General features: G+C 51.8%; 1 protein-coding gene across 1 annotated transcript in view; it reads left to right on the top strand.

Annotated features, from left to right (window-relative positions):
* LOC144597895 (protein phosphatase 3 catalytic subunit alpha) overlaps nt 1-11,958 on the top strand; it is a 168,834-nt gene extending 156,876 nt beyond the window's left edge. The window contains exons 12-13 of the mRNA XM_078407663.1: nt 5,709-5,738; nt 10,172-11,958. Coding sequence (XP_078263789.1) covers nt 5,709-5,738; nt 10,172-10,365 — 224 coding nt within the window. The 3' untranslated portion in view covers nt 10,366-11,958. The remainder of the gene's footprint in view (nt 1-5,708; nt 5,739-10,171) is intronic.
* The last annotated feature ends 319 nt before the right edge of the window (nt 11,959-12,277 follow it).

The following is a 12,277-nucleotide window of genomic DNA, read 5'->3' as shown; positions in this document are numbered from 1 at the left end:
ACAAACCTGCACATCTTTGCAATGTGGGAGGAAACCGGAGCATCCAGAGAAAACCCACGCAGGTCACGGGGAGAACGTACAAACTCCGTACAGACAGCACCCGTAGTCGGGATTGAACCCGGGTCTCTGGCGCTGGAAGGCTGCAATGCTACCGCCGCGCCACCCTCAGTATTGCGAAGTCTTATTGTTCCCATCCATGCGTTAAATACTCTGGGATATCAGGAGTCCATGTTACATACTGAAGCAGCCATGTCACCAATCTGCTGCTCACCACTCCCCTCTTCAACGTTTTGCCAGAGAATGAGCATGGCAGAATAAAAACACTTCACTTGTAATCAATGAACTGTCTTGGGGTAAGTCTTGGACACGGTGAGATGAGTGAATTAGCTGTTAAACCTGCTCAATAACCAAGTTTTCTATCCCTGAATTATTGACTTGTGTTGTCGCAGATAATATCTGAAGTAAGTTGTCTATTTTATATCTCTATGTGTGTGAACTGGGTATTGTGTGTGGAATGGGGCTGTGTTCAAAGCCCCCCGTGAATTCCCTCCCTCTTCACTCTTTTCCAATGTTCTACTTGCTCTCTGATATACTCTTTCTCTCTTCCTCCTGTTCAGACGAATCAGGTACCCACTTCCTTCACTTCACCCTGTGCCTCTGTGTGTCAGTGTTCTGTGTGTTAGTGCTAACCCCACTTGCTGGTGACACTCACATGCGCTCACACCCACACGCCCGACGATCAGCCCGATGATGGAGCCGCAGGGGGGGGGGAGCACCTCCTTTGCCAGCGCGCGTACATCCGCCACACCACCACCCTTGACACTTCTTACACCCACCTCGCCAATCAATTCCTCCGTTCACTTCAAAGTAAAACACGACCGAAAACAACAACAAAAGCATGCTCGGGAAATGCCCAGGAAACAACTGCAGATGCTGGTGCAGATCGAAGGTAGACACAAAGTGCTGGAGTAACTCAGCAGGTCAGGCAGCACCTATGGAGAGAAGGAATGGGTGCCGTTTCGGGTCGAGACCCTTCTTCGGTCTGAAGAAACGTCACCCATTCCTTTTCTTCAGAGATGCTGCCTGACCCACTGAGTTACTCCAGCACTTTGTGTCTACCCTCGGAAAATGCTCGTGGTTTAAAGAGAAAATCTTAATGTTGTACATTAAAGATCAAGAGTAACCAGTTAACTATCCACAAACTGGCCACCTGAATCTCCGTGTTATTTGATGGAATATAATACTGTACACACACGTGTGTGTGTGTGTTGTGTGCGTATGCACACAGATATGCACACATGTTTAATGTGTGCACAAATATTTAACATGTGCATTTATACTTGTGCACACGCGTGTGCGTGCGTGCGTAAAGTGCATCTGCCCATGCTAAATGTTCCCCACCCCCCACTGAGTGAGGGGCTACAGGAGTCTCAGAGAGAGCGGGGCAGCCGAGCCAAGCTTTACTTTAGACTTCAGAGAAGCGGGCCCTTCAGCCCACCGGGTCTGCCCGACCAGCGTACACTGGTTCCATCCCTCACACCACGGGGCCAATCTACAGTTACAAACCTGCCCGACTTTGGAGTGTGGGGGGAAACCGGAGCACCCCAGGACCTAACCCACGCGGGTCAAGGGGGAGAACGTACAAACTCCGTGCAGACAGCGCCCGTGGTCGGGATGGAACCCCGGGTCTCCGGTGCTGTGAGGCAGTGGTTCTACCGCTGTGCCGCCGTGCGGCCCCCTCTGGCCATCAGTGTGGAAGGAAGTCACGGCAGGAGAGCGGATGGGAGGACTCGGAATGACATCGGCTGGCACCCAGCGTGGGATATCGTGCCTTCTGTAGCAGAGAATTCCGCAGATTCACAACTCTCTGGGTGAAGAAGTTTTTCCTCATCTCAGTCCTCTGGCCTACCACCTTATTCTTAGACTGTGACTCCTGGTTCTGGACTCCCCCAACATGGGGAACATTTTTCCTGCATCTAGCCTGTCCAATCCTACATGCGCTGTTTATGAACATGGAGACCCAGCCCTCCATCACGTGGATGGAAACCCCAGGGCTCGGCAGAAGACAATGCTCCGGCCTCCTCCTCCCTGACGGGTCTCAGAGACGGACCGGGGCTGGCGGCCATCTTTCATTGACCTCGTGGTGTTTTGCTTATGTCCTCAGGGGTCTTCATCTCCATCCTACTCTTTAGACTTTAGAGATATAGCGTGAAAACAGGGCCCTTCGGTCCACTGAGTCTGTGCCGACCCCTAGTAGACTAGCACTGTCCAACACACTGGGGGACAATTTACTGAAGCCAATAAACCTACAACCCTGCTGGTCTCTGGAGTGTGGGAGGAAACCAGAGCACCCGGAGCAAACCCACGCGGTCACGGGGAAAATGTGCAAACTGGTACACACAGCGCCCGTAGTCAGGATGGAACCCGGGGCTCCGGCGCTGCGCCACCGTAGCTCCCTAAAGCAAACAGCAGAGGGTAGTCTTGAACGATCGACCTCTGGGGTGCAGGCCCACCCCACTCCCGCTGTAGGCCCACCCCGCTCCTGCTGGTGGGTTAACCCTGTCATCCCTGCCCCGTCCACAGCACGGAAATCAGGCCCTTTGGACCCGACGTGTCCATGCCTTCCGAGACCCCTCTCCACACTGGGCCCATCTCCCTCTGCTCCCTGTACCTGCCGAAACGCTGCCTCCACCAGCTCGTTCCACTACCTGCCCCCTTCTGCATGAGAAACCTGCCCCTCAGAACTGCACTGAGCCAAAGCCACTCGAATTAGGGTTACCAACTGTCCTGTATTAGCCGGGACATCCCGTATTTTGGGCTAAATTGGATTGACCCGTACGGGACCGCCCTTGTCCCGTATTAGGCCCGGGGGGGGGGGGGTGCTGTAAGCCGTAGCTGTAGGCCCGGACACTGTAGGCCCGGACAGTGTAGGCCCGGACACTGTAGGCCTGGACAGTGTAGGTCCGGACAGTGTAGGTCAGGACAGTATAGGCCCGGACACTGTAGGTCCGGACAGTGTAGGCCCGGACACTGTAGGCCCGGACACTGTAGGCCTGGACAGTGTAGGTCCGGACAGTGTAGGCCCGGACACTGTAGGCCTGGACAGTGTAGGTCCGGACAGTGTAGGTCAGGACAGTATAGGCCCGGACACTGTAGGTCCGGACAGTGTAGGCCTAGACACTGTAGGCCCGGACAGTGTAGGCCTGGACAGTGTAGGCCCGGACAGTGTTGGTCTGGAGGCCCGGGCGCCACCTACCGGAGGCTTGCATAGCAATCCGCCTCCCGGCCCGGGCGGCCGCCATTGGTGGAGCGGGAGCACGTGGCCGTTGGCTGGGTGAGGTCACGTAGGGAGTAGGGCGGTTATGTCACCTTGTCCCTTATTTGGGAGGGAAATAGATGGCAACCCCTACCTCGAATCCCCCTTCCGTCACCTACCTACCCCAGATCCATTCAAGTGCACTGCCCTCCCCCACTCTGCATTGCTGTGAGCCACAGACGCTCCCACTCTCTCATCTGGTCCCACCTCAACACTCTGTGTCTGATCGAAGATCGGCAAACATCGTGATGGATGGCTCCTCCCTCCCCGGCCCAGAGGAGATTGAGGCAAGTGAGAGACAAAATGTTGCACACAATGCCCAGGGAGGCATGTTCAAAACTCACTGGCCAGACGGCAAGGCCAGACCTGAATGCTGAAGGAGAAGGGAGCCGAGCGAGCTGTGCGCAATGGTGCCGATCACCAACACACTGTTGCCGTGAGGTGAAGACCACAGCTGAGAACCGGTGCTCATGTATCAGCCCAGCAACCACTAAACAACTGCTCTGCCTGCTGCTCAATGCAAGGCCCATCAGCCCAACGGGTCCACGCCAACCATCGGTCACCCGCTCACACTCGTTCTACGTAGAAACAAGGAACCGCAGATGATGCTTTACAAAAAAAGACACCAAGTGCTGAAGTAACTCAGCGGGTCAGGCAGCATCTCTGGAGAACATGGACACAGAGTGCTGGAGTAACTCAGCGGGTCAGGCAGCATCTCTGGAGAACATGGACACAGAGTGCTGAAGTAACTCAGCGGGTCAGGCAGCATCTCTGGAGAACACGGACACAGAGTGCTGGAGTAACTCAGCGGGTCAGGCAGCATCTCTGGAGAACACGGACACAGAGTGCTGGAGTAACTCAGCGGGTCAGGCAGCATCTCTGGAGAACATGGACACAGAGTGCTGAAGTAACTCAGCGGGTCAGGCAGCATCTCTGGAGAACACGGACACAGAGTGCTGGAGTAACTCAGCGGGTCAGGCAGCATCTCTGGAGAACATGGATAGTTGCTAATGGACTTTTCCTTCATTACCTTATTGTGGAAAAGTGCATTTGGTGACAGTGCAGTTAGACATGGTGCTGCAAGGATAGGCAGGACTTAGCTCTAATATTGTCTGGATATAACAGTAAAGAAATGGACTTGAGGAAGGGAAGTCTTGTTCCAACACCACAGCAGATCAACATGGATAGGAAAGGTTTAGATGCAAGCAGGTGTGTGCAATGTAGATGGGGGCATCTTGGTCCACATGGGCAAGGTGGGCTGAAGGCCCTGTTTCCCTGCTTTGTGACTGTGATAGATGACTGTCACCTCCAGGGATGCTGCTTAACCTGCTGTGTTACTCCAGCAGTTTGGTGTCTTCTTTCACACTAGTTCTATGCTGTCCCACTTTCGCGTCCACTCCCTGCACACTAGGAGGGCAACTTACAGAGGGCCAATGAATCTACAAGCCGGGGACCTGGGAAGAAACCGGAGCGCCTGGAGGAAACCCACGCGGTCACGAGGAGAACGTGCAAACTCCACACCCACACACACACACACACACACACACACCCCACACACACACGTGCACACACAAACACACACACACACACACACACACACACACACACACACACACACACACACACACACACACACACACACACACATACCCCACACACACACACACCCCACACACACGCGCACACACACACACACACACCCCACACACACACACACACACACCCCACACACACGCGCACACACACACACACACACACACACACACACACCCCACACACACACACACCCCACACACACGCGCACACACACCCCACACACACACCCCACACACACGCGCACACACACACACACACACACACACACTCAGACACACAGACAGCAGCCGGGGTCAGGATGGAAGCCGGGTCTCTGGCGCTGTGAGGCAGCGGCTCTACCCGCTGCACCACCCCGATTGTCCTTCAGGGCGGGCGAGAGTTAGCCGCTGGTCCCAGTCGCAGAGCGGGCATGGGCCTCGCGTGGTGCACAGCTTGTCTCTGACGTGGCTTCGATCCTGGGCACAACTTTGCTAGAACTTGCTGTGAATTTTCCATCCTATACTGTGAGCCGCCACGTGTGGATTGAGTGACCCACACGCCCACACGCCCACTCGCCGCGCACTGATTTTCTGCTCCCACCATCACTATCTCTCTCCTCTTCCCACATAAACTGTCTGTGTGTCGTTCTCTGTGAATGTGTCGTCCCGTTTCTCATCTCCACATAAGAGTTACTTAACTAAAGCTTCTATTAGAACTTGCTGCGGTTGCTGTTTAATTTGCTTCTCATTGATTGTTTACGAATTTAAATTCTCGGCGACTTTTCTCATCCATTTTGCAACCCTTTTCTTTTCTTCAGCGACTGTTGAGGCTATTGAGGCTGACGAAGGTAATATTTTAGCCAGACCCCCTTCTGTTGTGCTGCAGATTGGGGCTGTGCTGGGTTTATGTGTATCTGTATGAGTATACTTGTGTACATAATGTGTGGGTGTTGGGTCTCACCAGTAGTTATCTAACACTCTGTAACACCCCTGTTGTATTAACCGCGTTGAGGTGTGGCTTGCTTTCAGTAGATCCATCGTTTTACGCAGTTGTTCACCTTTGTTCTTGCAAAGTCCTCCTTGTGTCTTTGTGGCTGCATAACCGGGAGCTGAGGACGGCCTCTCTCCCACAAGAGCTATTAACAATTGACGCCTCAAAACTGTGTCAAGGCCCAGACGCAAGAGCAAAGCCGACTGCTGATTAAATAGTGGCCGCTCCACCACTATTTATGCGCCAGTGTAAAACCACCTTTGTTTAACAAACTCCGTTCCACAGACCGCCATGGTGGTGGACATTAATGTTTCGCTTTTATTTTCCGTGAGTCTGTGGCTTTTGCTGTGTGTCGTGTTTAATAGTGTGCGTGTGTAAGCGTGTGTGTAATAAACACCATGATATCCCTCTGGCAGACACAGCAACAAGCTGGATTAGTCCGGCCACTGCACCCCCTGTGATTCACCCACAGGTCTGCAGAACAGGCTCTTAACCACTAAACGGTCGGTGCACACTAGCTGTGTACGCTTGCATCGTCGTAGGTCAGTTCACCCTGGGTCAGTTCACAGTACGGCTCCCTGTTGCTATTGAGTCCATAATCCAGAATGTCCATGACTCGAAATCACTCTGTGCCCTGAGTCATATTCTGACAGGAAAAAAACTGCAGATGCTGGTTTAAATCGAAGGTAGACACAAAATGCTGGAGTAACTCAGCGGGTCAGGCAGCATCTCTGGAGAACATGGACACAGAGTGCTGGAGTAACTCAGCGGGTCAGGCAGCATCTCTGGAGTACATGGACACAGAGTGCTGGAGTAACTCAGCGGGTCAGGCAGCATCTCTGGAGAGAAAGAATAGGTGACGTTTCGGGTCCAGACCCATCTTTAGACTGATAAAGAAGGGTCTCGACCCGAAACGTCAGCGATTCCTTCTCTCCAGAGATGCTGCATGTCCTCCGCTGAGTTACTCCAGCATTTTGTGTCTACCTTCATATCCCGACAGACCAGAGTTGAAGATTAAACGCTTCCAGCTCAAAGTGTTTCATTTCCCTGCTGAAAGTTTCCTGAAACATTTTTGATTTGTACGCATGTATTTAAAAATGCAATTAGGCCAAATGCAAAGTGTTACTGTCCAACCTTTGACTGTAGCTATCACAGGGAGCTCCTGGTGCATCTGAGCTGCGTTATTGTCTGTATCATCAGAGCCCACATGGACCGACCGCTTGTTTGCTGTGTGTCTTCCTGAGGTGACAAATGGAACGGTTAACGGACATTGTGGCTGTATTGCGCATTCCCCATGAGCCACCCTCTAATGGTGCACTGGTCTCCTCCCTCTGGCGTCACCTTCTGTAACGTGTGGTGGCCATGAGAAGGTGCGTCCCTCTCCACGCCCCTTCCCAAGGGTCGGTCCAGGCAGTGATGGGCCAAATGGCCCCCCTTGTGTGTTGTGCCGTGCACTAATTACATAGCAACAGAGCCCGTATTCCAACTGGGAGCACGACATGGAGCCAGCCAGCAGAGGGAACAGGCCAGACAGCCCCCTCTCACCAACTCCTACACATGCACCGTACAAAGCATTTTATCAGGATGCACCACAGCTTGGTTTGGGAACAGCTCCATCCAAGGCCGCAAGAAACTGCAGAGAAATGTGGATGCGGCCCAGACCATCACACAAACCAGTCCATTGACTCCATCTACACTTGGCAAGGCCAGCAGCACAATCAAGGACCAGTCTCACCCCGGCCACTCCGTCTTCTCCCCTCTCCCATCAGGCAAGAGGTACAGAAGTGTGAAAACGCACACCTCCAGATTCAGGGACAGTTTCTTCCCAGCTGTTATCAGGCAACTGAACCGTCCTCTCACCAACTAGAGAGCGGTCCTGACCTCCCATCCACCTCATTGGAGACCCTCGGACTATCTTTAATCAGACTTTACTGGACTTTATCTTGCACTAAATGTTATTCCCTTTATCCTGTATCGGTACACTGTCTTTCCACTGAGTGGATAGCAGGTGGCAAAAAGCTTTTCACTGTACACGTGACAATCAACGAAACTATAAAACTAACCTCCCCATCCCCTCCTACTAGCAGAGGGAGTGAGGATAGCCCGTGATTTAGCTACGGTAGTGTTTACCAGCTCCCAGAGTCCTGTCCCAGGGCCGAGACCCCAGCCCTGCGTCTGAGGAGGGAACGGATCAGGGCAAGAAACCAAGATCACTGGATCACCACCGGCCCACTCCTCTCAGCCGGACAAAGACTATTTAAATGGGTGCTAGAGTAACTCAGCGGTTCAGGCAGCATCTCTCATGGACACAGAGTGCTGGAGTAACTCAGCGGGTCAGGCAGCATCTCTGGAGAACATGGACACAGAGTGCTGGAGTAACTCAGCGGGTCATGCAGCATCTCTGGAGAACATGGACACAGAGTGCTGGAGTAACTCAGCGGGTCAGGCAGCATCTCTGGAGAACATGGACACAGAGTGCTGGAGTAACTCAGCGGGTCAGGCAGCATCTCTGGAGAACATGGACACAGAGTGCTGGAGTAACTCAGCGGGTCAGGCAGCATCTCTGGAGAACATGGACACAAAATAATAATCTCGCTTTTAAAGTTAGAAGTTGGTACAATTACGACTTTTAAAAGACATTTAGACAGGTACATGGACAGGACAGGTTTAGAGGGATTTGGGGCAAAACGCAGGCAGGTGGGACTAGTGTAGCTGGGTGTAGCTAGTGTAGTTGGTCGGTGTGGGCGAGTTGGGCTGAAGGGCCTGTTTCCACACTGTGTCATAGAAACATAGAAAATAGGTGCAGGAGTAGGCCATTCGGCCCTTCGAGCCTGCACCGCCATTCAATATGATCATGGCTGATCATCCAACTCAGTATCCCGTACCTGCCTTCTCTCCATACCCCCTGATCCATTTAGCCACAAGGGCCACATCTAACTCCCTCTTAAATATAGCCAATGAACTGGCCTCAACTACCTTCTGTGGCAGAGAATTCCACAGATTCACCACTCTCTGTGTGAAAAAAAACTTTCTCATCTCGGTCCTAAAAGAGTTCCCCCTTATCCTTAAACTGTGACCCCTTGTTCTGGCCTTCCCCAACATCGGGAACAATCTTCCTGCATCTAGCCTGTCCAACCCCTTAAGAATTTTGTAAGTTTCTATAAGATCCCCCCTCAATCTTCTAAATTCCAGCGAGTACAAACCGAGTCTATCCAGTCTTTCTTCATATGAGAGTCCTGCCATCCCAGGAATTAATCTGGTGAACCTTCTCTGTACTCCCTCTATGGCAAGAATGTCTTTCTGTGACGCTAAGATACATGGAATAGGAAGGGTTTAGAGGGAAATGATAAATGGGAATGGCCCAGAATGGCAACATGGGCTGATGAACCTGTTTCTGTGCTGTCTGGCCCTGTGACTCTGACCATTAACCCCAGCCCCTAGTACAGAGGGTGAGAGGAAACTCATGAATGCATACGCCACAATGTGCTAACCAGATACCTACTGAACCCCTGTATCACTGCAGAGAAACTGTGTTGTTTTATGCTTCTCCTTCTTTTCCCTCCCTCCTCCTTCTCCCTCCCCTCCCTTCTCCATCCCTCCTCTCCCTCCCCCTCCCTCCCCTCTTCCTCCCTCCCCTCTCTCTCCCCTCTCTCCCTCTCCCCCTCTTGCTCTCCCCTCCCCCTCTCCATCTCACCTCTCTCTTCCCCCTCTCTCTTTCCCCTCTCTCTCCCCTTCCCTCTCTCCCCCTCTCCCTCCCCCTCCCTCTCTCCCCCTCACCTCTCTCCCCCTCTTGCTCTGCCCTCCCCTTTCCATCTCACCTCTCCCTCCCCTCTCTCTCACCTCTCCCCCTCCCCTTTCCTCCCCCTCCCTCCCCTCCCCTCTTTCCCCCCCTCCCCTCTTTCCCCCCTCTCTCTCCCCCCTCTCTTTCCCCCACCCCTCTCCCCTCTCTCACTCCCCTCTCTCCCCCACCCCTTTCCTCCCCTCCCCTCTCTCCCCCTCTCTTTCCCCCACCCCTCTCTCGCTCTCTCCCTCCCCTCTCTCCCCCGCCCCTTTCCTCCCCCTCCCCTTTCCCCCCTCTCTTTCCCCCACCCCTTTCCCCCTCTCTCCCTCTCTCCCTAACCCCTCTGCTCTCCTTCCCCCACCCCTCTCTCCCTCTTCCCCCTCTCGCTCTCCCCCTCTCTTCCCCACCCCTTTCCCCCTCTCCCTCTCTTCCCCCTCTCCCTACCCCCTCTGCTCTCCCCCCTCCCTCTCCCCCCTCCCTTGCCCCCCCGGGCTCTCCCCCCACCCCAGCCATCCGCGGCTTCTCACCGCAGCACAAGATCAGCAGCTTTGCCGAGGCCAAGGGGCTGGACCGCATCAACGAGCGGATGCCCCCGCGCAGAGACGGCCTGGGCGGCGGCGGCGGCGGGGACGGCGGAGGCGGCGGCTTCAACAAGGCGGTCTCCTCTGAGACCAACGGCACGGAGAGCGGCAACATCCAGTGATCCCTTCTTCACACGTCCCAGTTCCAAGGCATGATTGTACGGTCGCCCCGGGCGCCACGACCCTGATTACCGCTGCATGCACGGGGGAAGCAGGGCGTGGTGGTGCCGGTGGTGGGCCACGGAATTGTATTGTGATTGTTGAAAGTTAAGTTACCTCAGACGGGATATGCCTTTGACGCTTCTAGACAAGCTGGCTCACTATAACACATTAGATGAATCAAACCGTTTTCCTCTTTGCCATTGAGGTTAGACTCGCAGATCTGTTTTTGCAAAGGCGTTTAATCTTCTGGAGACGGGACCCTCTGATATTGCAGCCCTTACACCTTCTAGCGCCCGTTCACCATTGCAGAATTAAAACGTTTGACATATTTTTCAAAAAAAAAACAATTAAAAAAACGTGAGGTTGTACAAACTAAATAACAGCTGATTTGAAAATGTCGTCTATTTATTAACATTTTTTTTTTCCTTCTCTCTCGTTGCTACTCCGATGAGAGCTTGAAAGAAATTAGGCAGTCTTAAAATAAAATGTAGAGTCGCAAAATCATCTGAAATGCCAAAAAAAAAAAAAAAAAATCTGGTTTGGTTTTTGTACAGATTCTGCTTATCTCAGGTTTATTTAGTGTGGATGCACCAGTTTATCTATGTACTTAGCTCATCCACTTGATCGGAGATAGCCTTTTTTCCAAAAATGAAACTGGAACTTAATTTATAACCTTTTGTCATTCATCATGCCCTTCAATTTCATTTGCATTGAGATGTGTGTAGCTTGCTGGAACTGTGTAATATTAAAGAGTGACGCATACATTTTTAAAAGTTTTTATTTTAACAAACAACAAATATCACGTACCATTATAAAGGCAGTGAAACGCACCTGTAGTCTGTAAAACTGTTCTATGCATGGTTTTTTCTCCCCCCCCCCCCAATTTATTGCTGTATCGTTCCTGTGCGGGACTGTGACGTGCTTAGTGATGATGACCTCTACTGGAAATGTAATGTATACTGGCATACTTTATATTCACCGTATGAAAAAAATGCTTAATGCCTTTTGAAATTTTGTAATTAAAAAAAAAAAGAAAGAAATCATGAACTTACTGAGAGAGGGGAGGAGGGTGGTAGCCTTTGGACAATTTCCTTTTTTTTTGTGCTGATCGGTAAGTACACATTTAGCATGTTTAGCCAGCTTCGTGAACATTTTAACAAAAAATAAAACCCCCCCTCCGTGTGTGCAGGTACATGTGGAAATTCTAAATGCATGAAAGCAGTCGCGACGCGCATATTGGTAATGTCCAGTTATTTTCTGTAACTCCACGCACTCCATACAAGAAAGGTCTCGCGTAACCTCACCTTCTGCTGTGCAATCAGTACGGGTTTGAAAAAAAAATTGGTCATAAACTCTGGTCCACATCGGGTAACCAAACCCATTAACTTTTCTTTTTTTTAAAAATGACGATAAATGTGCCCGAGTAATTCACTACAACCTTGAATGCCTTTTATTTGTAATTTGACCTCGGAAATGTCAGCAATTTAAGCATGCACTTGTAACAATGAGGAAGTATTTTATATAACTATTTGAATAAAACATGCATGAACGTACTAGTTTGTCTTTTCCTTTCGCTGCTTTCCATAGAAACGTAGAAAATGGGTGCAGGAGGAGAGGCCATTTGGTCAATAGACAATAGGTGCAGGAGGAGGCCATTCGGCCCATCAAGTCTACTCCGCCATTCAGTCATGGCTGATCTATCTCTCCCTCTCAACCCCATTCTCCTACCTTCTCCCCCTAATGTTTGACACCCGCACTAATCAAGAACCTCGGCCTTAAAAATACCCTTTGACGATCTCGACAGCCGTCTGTGGCAGTGAATTCCACACATTCCCCACCCATCGGCATAAAGAAATTCCTCCTCATCTGCTT

Source organism: Rhinoraja longicauda, chromosome 1 (genome assembly GCF_053455715.1).
Source record: "Rhinoraja longicauda isolate Sanriku21f chromosome 1, sRhiLon1.1, whole genome shotgun sequence".
NCBI lineage: Eukaryota > Metazoa > Chordata > Chondrichthyes > Rajiformes > Arhynchobatidae > Rhinoraja > Rhinoraja longicauda.
The sequence above is the reverse complement of the archived record's forward strand: the minus strand, read 5'-3'. Positions and strand labels throughout refer to the sequence as shown.